Source organism: Leguminivora glycinivorella, chromosome 15, assembly GCF_023078275.1.
Source record: "Leguminivora glycinivorella isolate SPB_JAAS2020 chromosome 15, LegGlyc_1.1, whole genome shotgun sequence".
NCBI lineage: Eukaryota > Metazoa > Arthropoda > Insecta > Lepidoptera > Tortricidae > Leguminivora > Leguminivora glycinivorella.
Window position 1 is genome coordinate 18,596,403 of NC_062985.1, and position 13,657 is coordinate 18,610,059.

Below are 13,657 nucleotides of genomic sequence, written 5' to 3' on the forward strand. Positions count from 1 at the left end.
GTTTCTCAACAGTGAAAATGGTCGCCCGACAGTGATACTTCGCCGTCCATTGCCTGGTCCTCAAGAAGATATTGACGCTGAGTAACCATGTTACTTTTCAACCCAGAAATAGGCACAGAATTGTTAGTCAAGTGTCAATATCACTGTGGTTAAATAGCCCACTGATCTTGATTGACAGTTATAGCACAGTATAATAAAGAGTACTATCGTACAGTATGGCCACTGCCGCTCCCCGCTGAAAATGCCGCCCACCCCCTCTTGGTTACCTAACAGTTACCGCCTGTCAAAACCGCGAACAGTCGACCTGTCATATCTCACTCATACAAGCATGGTACGCGTTCACCTACACGAGCTTAGACTGTGTGTTAGGAACGCGCCTCTTTCATATATTTGATCGCCAGTGTCCGAGATGTGGTTATAGGGAGTCATAATTGCCTGTCTATTACAAACTTATTAAAACAGTGTCTTTTAAAAGTAGTAGAATGGCAGAGTTTTACATACGTATACGGGAGCGGCAAACACGACCACAAGCCATGCTAATGTAATATGTAATGTGTATTTTTTTTAATATCACGTCGGTGGCAAACAGGCATACGGCCCGCCTGATGGAAAGCGGTCACCGCAACAGGGGTGTCACATGCGCGTTGCCGACCCATTAGAAACTTGTACGCTCCTTTTTTGAAGAACTCCATACAGCCAATACTGTAGTTCATCTGGAATAGCTCGGCAGGGAGCTTATTCCACAGCCGGAGCGTTCGTCGGAGGAAATTCCTCTGAAACCGCACGGTGCACGACCATTTAGATTGCAAGGTGTGTGGATGAGCGTCCTGATGATGGCGAGCGATGAATGATGGATTTCTATGAAAAAAAAAAGAAATTAAGACGGTACGATATGGGTCAATTCTCCATACAAATGCTCTCAACTGTTTCCTCCCTGGTTTTTGAATAAAGAGCAATGATTTTTTCAACACAGATTATTATTTTTTTTATCTGTGTCGGACCGTCTAAACGGTCCGACACAGATTATTTCATTGTTATTCAGATTCTCAAATTTAGTTCCGTTTAAATAAGTTTTAAAGGAGGAAACATTCAAGAGCGGAACCTCGATTTTAAAGATTTTTTCGCAATATCTTTTAACTGAGTTGTTCTTATTGGACATTTTTTTTTCGATAAATCTAGTTAATAAACACTAGTATATTTAACTGAAATTCCCAAATTGAAAGGGGGACTCCTTTCCAATTCAGCATTTTCGCTCCCGTAGTGTCTTAAAATATATTCAATGAAAATATTTAATACGTCCTTGGAATATGATACGTGTTTTCCTTCTCAAAAATCCACTTTCAAACTCGTTTCAACAAGCTTCCCCTTAAAAACGTCTTTCTGCTTACAAAATAATGTATAAATACCCACTTAATGTCGCTCCCTCTCAGCTTTAAGAAAGCATTTTGAAGCATATCAGACATTCTCAAATTACCCGCGTACTCCGCTTGTTTTTAAATAATGAAATTTCCGAGGGATATGAGGGAGACATTGTCTTTCCTTACTCCTTTTCTGCCGTATGGCGTATTAGAGTCTTGGGAGGATCTTAATCCACGCCTTTACCATGCAGTGCATATATACTGGCTGAAATTCTACGGGTTATGGTACAATACGCATCGGCCAACAAGTTTTTACTTCTGGCTGCACGTAGTTTACGCGACAGTGGTGCTCTGGCTTGTGTGTTTTCTGCCAGGCATCGGCGAGCTCTTCTATTTACACAAACGGCGGGATAACATCGGAGATATCGCTGAGGGGTAACTTTTTCCTCATTTGTGTCGTACAAAGACTTCCTTACACGAAATATCTATACTCGTGCACCTATCTTACCGTCCTTCAACAAAATGTTTGCATATTGATTGAAAAAAATTGGCGATATATTTACTTTGAAGATACATCTGAATATTATCCATAATAATAATTGTAAATGGGAAAGTGTGTTTGTCTGTTTGTTAGTTAGTCTTTGACGTCAAAACAGCGATGAATTGACGTGACGTTTTTAAAGTGGATAAATCGCGAAGCATCTGGTTGAGTTAACTGGTGACCGAAGAACTGGTGACTTCCTCATACAACGTATCTGCATTGCGATACAGCGAGGAAATCTCGCCAGTATCCTTGGCACAATGCCGCAAGGGCCTATTTAGGCATCAGATAGCTATTAAGTTTAGTCTTAGTTTCTTATATAATTATGTAAATATGTTAATGTAAAAAAAGTATTCTTTTGTTACAAAAAAAAGTGGATATAGTTGAAGGGATGGAAAGTGATAAAGGCTACTTTTTGTCTGTTTCTACCCCCCCCCCCACTGCCCTAAAATAGGAAGTGATAGTTTCTATGGAGTTTTCTGCAATTTTAGAATTTAACACGAGCTAAGCCGCAGGTAAAATCTAGTTACTTGCTTATAAATTGATATTCTCAAAGACCTTTACAGGGGACAGCTCAATCACATTTTTTGCCATACGAAATTAAACCTTATTACTGAAACAGAAAGTCGATCGTATCAGACTAGCGAAAACGGTCCACATGAGAGGGCATTATTTGGGCTGGTGTCCCTCTCACACGTGTTGCCAGTGTTAATGAGGTTCCCGTATTAGTAGTATTTTTATCTGTATATTACCCGACTTTATAACTTCTTATTTTATTTTAATGTTATATTCAAACTAGGGTTTCGATATATTTCAAAAAATTTGAAAATAATTATAATGTAATTATTTTGATGCCAGTAAATCAAAGATGTCGTGTGATGACGTCACTGAATAATGTTGACATTGTCAGCAAGTGCGAGAGGGACACCAGCCCAAACAATTACCTCTCATGTGGACACACTTTTTGACCTAACTAAACAATCTAGTTTAATAATTCTAAATCTATGGATATTCTATTGCAGATTGTATTTGTTTCTAAGTGAGATGTATACTTACATAAAACTGTCAGCATTTTGGTTGAAGAGGAAAGAAATAATGGCGTTGCTCGAGTATCTCCATCGGGATGAGTTCAAAGTGAAGGAGCCTGAGCACAGAGAGATTCTGCGGAGGAGTATTGAGAGGGCCCGTTTCGTGATGACTTATTATTCGAGCATGTGTGTGGGCGCAGTGAGCGGTAATAGTTATTTGTTTACAAGAGAGCTAAGTTGTTGTTTAATCCGAATCTGAGAAGTGTAATCTTGAGCGTTGCGAGGGTTTCAAGGCACAAAGGTTGAACAAATTTTGCCACTGAGTGAAACAACATTTTTCACCACACCAATACGAACAAAATACTTAACTAACATTACTAACTACAGAACAACCTAAATCAAATCCTTGAGCTTAATTCAATATTGTCCTTTAAGGTAGGTACAGCGGGGCAACTCTCGACTGGGGAGCAATTGTAACTGATCCATTTTTTCCGTTATTACACAGTAATGTTGAGTTCTACATGTATCCACTGAACACGCCTACCATTATATAACCGGTGGACACTCTATTTAGTAATGCAAATATTGTAAAACATGGAAAAAATGGACCATTTACATTTGTCCCGTAGTCGAGATTTCCCGCCCGCTGTACCTTATATGTCAATTCTACCAGCCAGCTTAAGGCATTAAGTAAAGTAAAGTAAAGTAAAGTAAAGTAAAAAGTAAAGTAAAGTAAAGTAAAGTAAAGTAAAGTAAAGTAAAGTAAAGTAAAGTAAAGTAAAGTAAAGTAAAGTAAAGTAAAGTAAAGTAAAAAGTAAAGTAAAGTAAAGTAAAGTAAAGTAAAGTAAAGTAAAGTAAAGTAAAGTAAAGTAAAGTAAAGTAAAGTAAAGTAAAGTAAAGTAAAGTAAAAAGTAAAGTAAAGTAAAGTAAAGTAAAGTAAAAAGTAAAGTAAAGTAAAGTAAAGTAAAGTAAAGTAAAGTAAAGTAAAGTAAAGTAAAGTAAAGTAAAGTAAAGTAAAGTAAAGTAAAGTAAAGTAAAGTAAAGTAAAGTAAAGTAAAGTAAAGTAAAGTAAAGTAAAGTAAAGTAAAGTAAAGTAAAGTAAAGTAAAGTAAAGTAAAGTAAAGTAAAGTAAAGTAAAGTAAAGTAAAGTAAAGTAAAGTAAAGTAAATTTATTAATTTAAAAAACACAAAGTTATGCATGAACATAGGCATTGTCCGGTGGACTGCAAACTAGGCTAGGCCTGTATCTTGCAGCCCACAAGTTAAAAGTATGAAATTTTATTTACGCCATTGCGCTCTTGTGGATAAAATACAATTTTGCTATGCGTTTTTGAAGTATCAAGAGAGCTTTTAAGTTGGTGTGGTGCAAAATACTTTGTTACTAACCCGCGAAACTGGAGCAAATATTACAATACACACAGAAACGGTGTAGTTTGTATTGAAATTGTTTACAATACAACCTGTACTTGCATTCACTCAGTTACCTACTTACTTTGTTGTAAGCAGATAGTTTTATACATATTGTGCAATAAAACAACCGTGATTTACAGGTTTCCAAAGTTTTGTTTCTAAAATATGTCTAAGAATATAAAATGTCTATCCTCGTAACGCCCACCATACGAAATTTTGCTAAGGGATTTTGATTATAGGTGTACTTTAAATTGAGTTTCATTTGTTCTACAAATTGTAGAAACAAAAGAAATTCTACTTTATTTGTTTATATGAAAGTAGAAATTCCATTGCAACCAAAATGTACATCTGATTTTACATTGGGCGGCAAGAGGCTATAGATAATAAATAAACTACCAAGCACTGCCAAGGAGAGGAATTCCTTGCCGGAGGCTATATTTTCGAGCTCATATAACCCGGCAACCTTCAAACCAAGGGTGAACAGGCATCTTCTGGGCGAGCTCACTCCATCGTAGGCTACGTCTTTGCCTTTGGCTTGTCTGTGACCAAAAGTAGGCCCATTTATAGTAAAAAAAAACCTTTAAGTGAAAAAAATATGCAAATGCCTCATAGGTCATAGGTATTACTAATAACTGGCTAAAACTAGCTTCATGGGTAGATTTATTAAATACTTATCTCTTTAAAAATCAACTATTTTATCCTCAAAGAAAAGTTCTCTTGTCCGCTATTTTAAGTAACCCCAATTAACAGTAAGTAATTATTTTGTAGGCTTAGGTATAGGTATGATCTTAACAGTAACAGTAGCGGCTGGTCTATACAAGCCGATTCCCAACGGCTTGCCTAAAATTGATTACTAGTAAAGTACCTAATGGGTAAGATAGAAATTTTCACCAGCCGCCACTGGTAAGTACTTATTTTGTAGTCAGGTATAGGTATGATCTTAACAAAATTTCCATTGGAACATATCAATCCCGACTAAAACCCAACAACAAACGAAAATAAACGAACCCTTCCGTAGTGGGAATACTGATGCCGCTCGCGGAGCATTTCGAGGTGCTGCCCACGAACGTCGAGTACCCGTACTTCGACGTGTATAAATCACCGGCTTACGGAATCATTTACATACACCACGTAAGTGTTAAGGTGCTCGTCTATTTCTGGCTGCACGACTGCGCGACTGCAGCCGCGCGACTGCGCGACTGTTACATAGTATAAAATATATAGCAATGGTTTAAAGGTCTGTCCATTTCCTGTAATTCGACGTGTACAAATCACCGGCCTACGGAATCATTTACATACACAGCTACACGATTGCACGACTAGAAAATGTATACCAATTGTTAAGGTAACACCCGTCCATTTATAGCCTCTCTCCGTACCTAGTAGTCGCCGCAAGCATGGGTCTAAATTTCACGTAATGTCCTTATGTTCTCCCTAACACCACCAGAAATATATGGAACTATTATTTAAAACTAATACCTACTTTTACAATTGCTTTACCACAAGAATTTTCTCCTTACCTTCCTCGACATATACTTTACGGCTCGTCAGTGGCTTGTAAATGTCAGAATCAATAGATATTATCATAATGTAGCCAATACAAAACAATTGATTGATCAAATATACCACAGGGGCACTTTTACACGTCATATTTGAATTATTAATTCAATCGAAATTTGCAATTAATAATATTAATTCTAACTAAAGTTTTTAAAACTAGTAGAATTCATCAAAGATGTATAAGGTCTCTGATTATCAAATTAGGTTTAAAAACTACACATAACTAGTACATAAAAAGTCTAAGCAGTCGTTCAAAAGCAGTCGTGCGGCTAGAAACGGGCTTGTACCTTTTAGAAAACAATGCGATATAAAGCGAAATCCATTTGGGCCTGATAAAGATTGGCGTGTCTTATTTTTCATGCGGGGAACTTTTCGCGGAACGGAATAATGAGATCTGTAGGATCTTAGCGTTATCCTGTTTGTGTACGTTTATATTTCTGATTGATTCGTGAAGGCTTCCACGCAAGAACAAGCCTTTGAATTAATGTGTTACTTTTGAAATTAGTATACAAGGATGGAAGGAAGGAACTCGAATGATTTTAAGACGCTACAGGATGGCGATTTTTGAATCTCGCATACGGGACTTTGTCACTAAAATACCGGTTGAAAACGGTGACTTGCTTATTATTTTCAGTGACAATTTTCTGAATTAGAACGCGTGAGACTCAAAAATCGGCCCGCGGAAGCGAAAATGCTAAAATGGAAAGGAGCCCCCCTTTCAATTTGGGAATTTTAGTTAAATATACTAGTGTTATTAACTAGATTTATGGAAAAAATGTCCAATCGTGGTTCCGCTCACGACTGCTTCCTCCTTCAAAACTTAGTCAATCGTAACGAAATTTGAGAATCTGAATAACAATGAAATAATCTGTGTCGGACCGTAGTAGTATATATTTGGGAAGTTTAAACCACTTTCATTTCGTTCGAGCGATTCTCGCTCAAACTCATTCCAGTGGTCTAAACTCCCAAATACATCCTAACCCTCAAATATCTGGGCAAGAATTGTATCATCATCGTTAGGAAGTTTAAACCACATCGATATCGTTTTGCTATAATAATCGCGTTTGCATGATCATGTTAGCCATACCGTTGGGAAGTTTAAAATCACTTCATACCGTTCGAGCGTTTCGCGATCGAAATCGTTCAGTGCTTACAAACTCATATATCCGGGCTCTCAAACATCGGGCTAAGATTTTTTCTATCTTACATACTATTCAAATTACTTGTCGTCTCTTGAAACAAAGGTGTTTTGAGAGCACTTTATTTGAATCTTCAGTGAATATCAGTTATAAGAACACGTTATAAAATGTATGTTTCTTGAAAAAAGATGCAAAAGCTTAACGCAACTCACTCTCTGAGGTGGCCAGTCCCAGAGTGCGAGTCTCTTCCAAGCGAATGCTCGGTTGACTATGGCGTTTTCACACAACATGTCTGATCAACTCGTCAGCGTCACAGAACATGAATGGACCTCCAAGGTGCTCAACCCCGGCGTAAGGCCGCATTTTACGTGCATCATTTAAGTACAATCCTCTTCAGGCATGGAAATCCATATATATCGACCGCGTATATACAGAGTTTCCCTAAGTATCTGATTCAACATTGCACACAAGTCGGTTGGCCAATTCCGAAAAGTGTGAACGTTGGAGTCCCCGGTCGTCGAGACTCATCAACGTCGTCTATAAGGCGTTTATTTATACGAAGTAACATCAAAAACTTTGATAGTGCGATGTAGACCTATCGTTTATAATAAACGAAGTAAATACCACCTTTTGATTAACAATTGTGGACTTTGTAATTAAACAGTAAAAGTCTGAAACGGCAGAAAATACACTATAGTCTTATTTTGCTATGTCAAGGGGGAATGTAATCAGATCATATTTATTATCATTGATGTTTTACTGCAAGTGCGGCCTCTATTAGTGAGGGATGGTACTAACTAGCTACTTCGTTAATTAGATGCTTCTAATGCATCGTGTTATCCAATATATTATTATGCTAGGTTGCGCTCATTTCCATAGATGTCGTTCACTATCGTTTCCATAGTAAGGAGCTTCCCTTCAATGGTTCCAACTAAAAAAATCTCATGGGTTCATTTAGTTAAGCACTCAACAAAAGGAGCCTATTTGAGCAAAACAATTATTTCATAATGACTTCGAACTATGTATGTTTATTGGAACAAGAGTTTTAGACTGTTTGTATTAGGAGGATAAATACTTAATAGATGCACATAAATATATTGTAACGTCATTATATATTTGCTCAATTATTACTTTTAATAGCAATAGTCTAAAGTCTTATTTAAAAAATATGGATATTTTTATCTGATATAAACATTTTCATTCATTCATTTAAAGACGAAGAGAAAAAAAAAAAATAAGCACTTCACAGAAATGTTGGCCATTTTTGAGATTCGAACCCAGGACCATCCATTTTATAGGTACTGTTAAGTACTGCTACTTAGCCGATCATCAAGGTTCGTGTTGCGAAAATGCAACGTCATATCCATATGTTATTCTAATTAGGTATTCTGCATTGATTACACTAATTGTTAAAAACAACATCTAACATTTCGTAATTTCGAAACGGATGTAAATTGTTATAGGATACTTGCGTTAGCATAGTATTGGCATAAATATAGGGTTGCCGCCGGCACGTATTTGGTGATTTATGATTATTGGTGATATGATAAAGTAACATTATCATAACCGGGATAAACACCTTAATCTCTTTATTCACTGTTTTGGATGTTTCATCAGCGCAAAACATACGTTTTAAAACCAATGTTTTCTTGTTAGGTGTTTAACTTATTCTAAGTACACTAAAATAATATGTTTGAATATTGGCTTTTAAACCAAATTGAGAATAATTACAAAAATAATTTAGTAGTATAAATTACTTTAGCAACATGTTATCTTGCCGCTATGGAGTGATTTCTTGAATAAGATTACCTACACCTAAGATACCACTATCACTTAATCACTTAATAAGTTTGCCTCGATTTTGCATTTTAAACACCGTAGTTAGTAAGTTAGTCATACAAATGGCTTACATGCATTTATTACGAGTACTAGTAAAATGAGGACTGTGACACCCCTGATTCGTTTAGTAAAATCATCAATAAATTGCTATTAATAAACCATCATTCTAATTGTTTATTCCTTTGCTACTTTGCTCTTTACAGTGCACATTACGTACTCATACGTCTTATAAATAATAAGTTCGAACCACCGTCATTTCTACATATAACATGTAAGTAAGTGTTGTATTTTGTCTTTTTATAAATTATAATACTAGTTGCTCATGTGCAAGGTTTAAAATGATTTTTTTAATTTACTTTTAGGTCGGACTCCGAGTTTGAAACTATTGTACCCCTAAATAACAAGACTGGAGGTGCGAAAGCGAAAAAACCGGTGCAGAAAAGAAAGTCCGATGCTGCTAATAGGTAAAAAGATATGACACCTGCACGTACCTACTTACATATTGTATGCGTTGCATACGTAAATTGTTTTTGATTATTACGTTTTATTTTACCTACTTACATTATGAATTTAAATTTACAAATTGTTAAAATATTTTCAGGTCCGATTCAGAACGAGAGTGGGAAGAAATTGACGCGGGGACCAAGAAGGTGAAGAAGCCTCGCCAGGCGAAATCTCCTAGGTATGTTACACATTTAAAATATGCATCTATTCGATTATTATAATTGTGACACCCACCTATGTTGTAATCTGAAAAATATTTTTTGTTGCCTTGTTTTGCATTACTTATATTTTATTGTATTATTTACAGGACTACTAGTGGAGCGTCTAAGAAAAAGACTGCCAGCAACCCCTTCGACGTCTTCGAGCTATTTCCTGATGACGAGGCATTTGCGAAAAATTGCCCTACACCAGACCAGCTACGCTCGTCTATAACTCAACGCGTGGCTGATGGATTGACTCGGCGTGCTGCTGATCTTGAGGGGAGTTTTTCTTGGAGCTGCGAGTATACAACACCGCCGATATACGCAGTGAGTTAGCGGAGCATAAGTGGAAAAAGGCCCTTCTGGCAGTTAAAGCGCAAATAAATAACGATACTCCTCAGTGGGAATATCTACAAAAACTCACAAAGCATTTAAGAACTCTTTTTGACGATGCTGAAGTTACATTTTTTCACAACAAAAAAGGTTAAAAATTCAGCATTGTCAAAAATAATTTTTAAGTGTATATTTTGAACTGTATTCGGATACCACACATATACATATAGGTACTTACTTTAGTTAGATAAATACTTATTTTACTGTTTTATACGCGAATTTAGTTAGGTGGAACTAAAATGCCTTTTTGCTCTGCCTGTTCAATCCAAGTTCTGAAAAATAAATGGGTTGGTCATTTGAGAAGTACTAAACACAAAAATAATTCTTTAGTGGCAGTAACTGATGGCGTAATTGAGATTTCGTCTGCCTTTCAGGGTCGTATATCATCTTATAGAGTTTTCGGATCTGAAGAGCTAGAATTTGCTATACCTGAACAGTTTTTAGATAATTTAACGTCGAAACTAGAAAATATTATAAAACAGTGTTTGATAAAGCACGTGTGTTTAAAAATCAATTTCGAGTATTTTGGAAACTTTCTTTTATTTAAGAACAACCGGCAGGAAACAAAGTCGTTTACGACAAAAAACTTCACAGTACATCAAAACTATACATTTTCTGAGTTATACCAAAAAGTTATAAACGACATAAAAAATAACATTGAAAATTTTGAGCAGCGCGATAGTGGATGGACTTTCTTATCTAATTTATATTTAGAGGTTAATGTTAACAAATACCAGCCTCTGAAAGGATCTTCTTACATAGATTTACCTAAGTCTATTAAAAACAAGAAAGCTTGTATTAACATACAGAATAAAGATGAATATTGTTTTCTGTGGAGTATTGTTGCTGCGCTTTATCCCTCAAAAAATCACAAAGAGCGTACGGCCTCATACCCCTACTTTAAAGACGTGTTGAATATTGATGGTCTCAGTTTTCCCATAACTTTCTCTGATATTGCTATGTTTGAGCATAAAAATGTGGGTTTAAGTATTAATGTGTATTCTTTAATGGATAATCGTACAGTGGCAGGACCTATTTATAGATCTCAATATAAAAGGAGTAAGAAAATTAATTTACTTTTAATAGAGAAAGGAAATAAATCGCACTACGTTTTAATAAATAATTTGTCTCGATTGGTTCGTTCCCAAATAACTAAACATCATGGTAAACTTTACTTTTGTGAAGATTGCCTCTTATTTTTCCTTCCCTAGACAAGTTTGAAAGTCACTCCTGTAGTGGAATCGCCACTGTACTCCCGGAAAGAGGTACATATCTACAATTTAAACATTATGAACGTCACTATAATGTTCCTTTTGTAGTTTATTGTGACTTTGAAACAATTCTTAGGCCATTTCAATCATGTGAGCCTGAAAAGGAACCTCAGGGAAGTTTCACTGTAAATAAACAAATGCATATACCCGCAGCTTTTGCCTATAACATAGTCTGCTCTTATGATCAACGCTTAAATAGATTTATTCAATACAGAGGACCCGACTGTGTTTCTAAATTTTTAAAATATTTATACAGACATGTTGAAGATATTTATAAAATATTGCGTGAAGAAGTGCCTATGATTTTCACAGAAACAAATGCTTTAGCCCACAAAAATGCTCAGACATGCCACATTTGCCTGACTGCTTTATTTGGCGACAAAGTAAGAGATCACTGCCACTTAACTGGTGTTTATCGTGGGGCCGCTCATCAATACTGTAACTTACGTTATAGTGTTCCCAAATTTATTCCTGTTTTCTTTCATAACTTAGCAGGATATGATGCGCACTTGTTTATAAAGGAGTTATGCGAGGATGTAGGTTCAAAGGTGCAAATAATTGCGAAGAACAAGGAAAACTATATATCCTTCAGTAAGTTTTTAAAGATGCCTGACGATCAGTATGTGCGGATACGATTTGTAGATTCGTTTAAATTCCTAGATACAAGTTTAGAAAAATTAGCGAAGGGACTTGCTAAGGCAGACTTTTCTCACTTACGATTGTTTTTCCTGATGAAATCAAATTTGACCTATTGACTAGAAAAGGTGTTTATCCTTATGACTATATAACATGTTGGGACACGTTTGCCGAGACTGAATTACCTTCGCAGGATTTATTTTATAACTCGTTAACTTCGGAGAACATAAGTGATGAGGATTATGTGCATGCGCAAACTGTATGGAATACATTTAATATAAAAAATCTTGGTCAATATACGGATCTTTACCTTCAGACCGACGTTTTACTTTTATCAGACATCTTTGAAAATTTTCGGCGAAATTGTATGGTTAGTTATCGACTAGATCCTGCGTTCTATTTAACCTCCCCTAGTCTTTCATTCGATGCAATGTTACTAATGACTGGTATTAAATTAGAGCTAATATCAAACCTAGAAATCATTCGCTTTATTCAAAAAGGGATTCGAGGAGGGATTTGTATGTGTTCAACTAGACATTCCATTGCAAATAATCAGTATATGAAAACCTACGATAACAAATCACCTGATTCGTTTCTCATATACATAGATTGTAATAATTTGTACGGGTATGCAATGTCACAACCGCTGCCTGTGTCAGATTTTCGTTTTTTGGATGACTTTGAAATTTCACACCTAGATATTACATCGGTTTCAGACGACGCGGAATTTGGGTATATACTTGAGGTTGACTTGCTATATCCGCAATATTTACATCATGATCACAACGACTATCCTTTTTGCGCAGAAAAGTTTGTTCCTCCGGGAGGAAAAATACAAAATTAATTCCAAATTTGTTCGATAAATATGAGTACGTAATTCATTACGAGCATCTAAAAACATGCCTCAAAAACGGTTTGGTTATTAAGAAAATACATCGTGTACTCACTTTTAAACAAAATTCTTTTTTAAAGAAATACATAGACTTAAATACAGAGTTGCGGAAAAATGCGAAAACCCAATTTCAACAGGACCTATTTAAACTAATGAACAATTCGATATTCGGAAAAACTCTTGAGGATTGTGAACGACGCGTTGACGTAAAACTGGTCAACCAGTGGTATGACGAACGAAACAGCACTAAAAAGGTTACTTGTGGCGGTACTTTAATAGCAAGACCCAATTTTCATAGCGCCACAGTGCTCACTGACAACTTGGTAGCCATTCAAATGAAGCCAGAAAGAGTTGTATTGGATAAACCCATTTACATAGGATTCTCGGTATTAGAACTATCCAAAAACCATATGTACAAATTTCACTACTCGGTAATAAAACCCCACTATAGTGATCGCGTTCGCCTCTGTTATTCTGATACTGACAGTTTCATTTATGAAATTAAAACTAGAGACTTTTACCAAGACTTAAGGACACATTTCTTAGATTTCTTTGATACGAGTAATTACAGTCCTTTAAATGAATTCCAGATTCCTTTGCGTAATAAAAAGATTCCGGGACTATTCAAAGATGAGCTAGAAGGATCACTTATAACAGAGTTTGTAGGATTGCGGTCTAAGCTGTATTGTATAACTAGTACACACCCGAAAAAGGGCTTTGTAAAAAAAGCAAAAGGTACTAAGGCTGGTGCCATCAAAGATTTGACACTGGAAAATTACAAAGACGTACTTTTAAACGATAAAATCATTCGAAAAAAGAATATTTTGTTTAAAACTATCAAACATGACATCTTCACTCAAACGGTCAACAAAGTTGCTTTATGTAA

The 13,657-nt window shown here is 35.9% G+C and overlaps 1 protein-coding gene across 1 annotated transcript in view; it reads left to right on the top strand.

Annotated features, from left to right (window-relative positions):
* The first annotated feature begins 1,500 nt into the window (after window positions 1–1,500).
* LOC125233865 (odorant receptor 46a-like) overlaps window positions 1,501–13,657 on the top strand; it is a 38,276-nt gene continuing 26,119 nt past the window's right edge. The window contains exons 1-3 of the mRNA XM_048140008.1: window positions 1,501–1,793; window positions 2,922–3,133; window positions 5,356–5,468. Of these exons, the coding sequence (XP_047995965.1) occupies window positions 1,501–1,793; window positions 2,922–3,133; window positions 5,356–5,468 (618 nt within the window). The remainder of the gene's footprint in view (window positions 1,794–2,921; window positions 3,134–5,355; window positions 5,469–13,657) is intronic.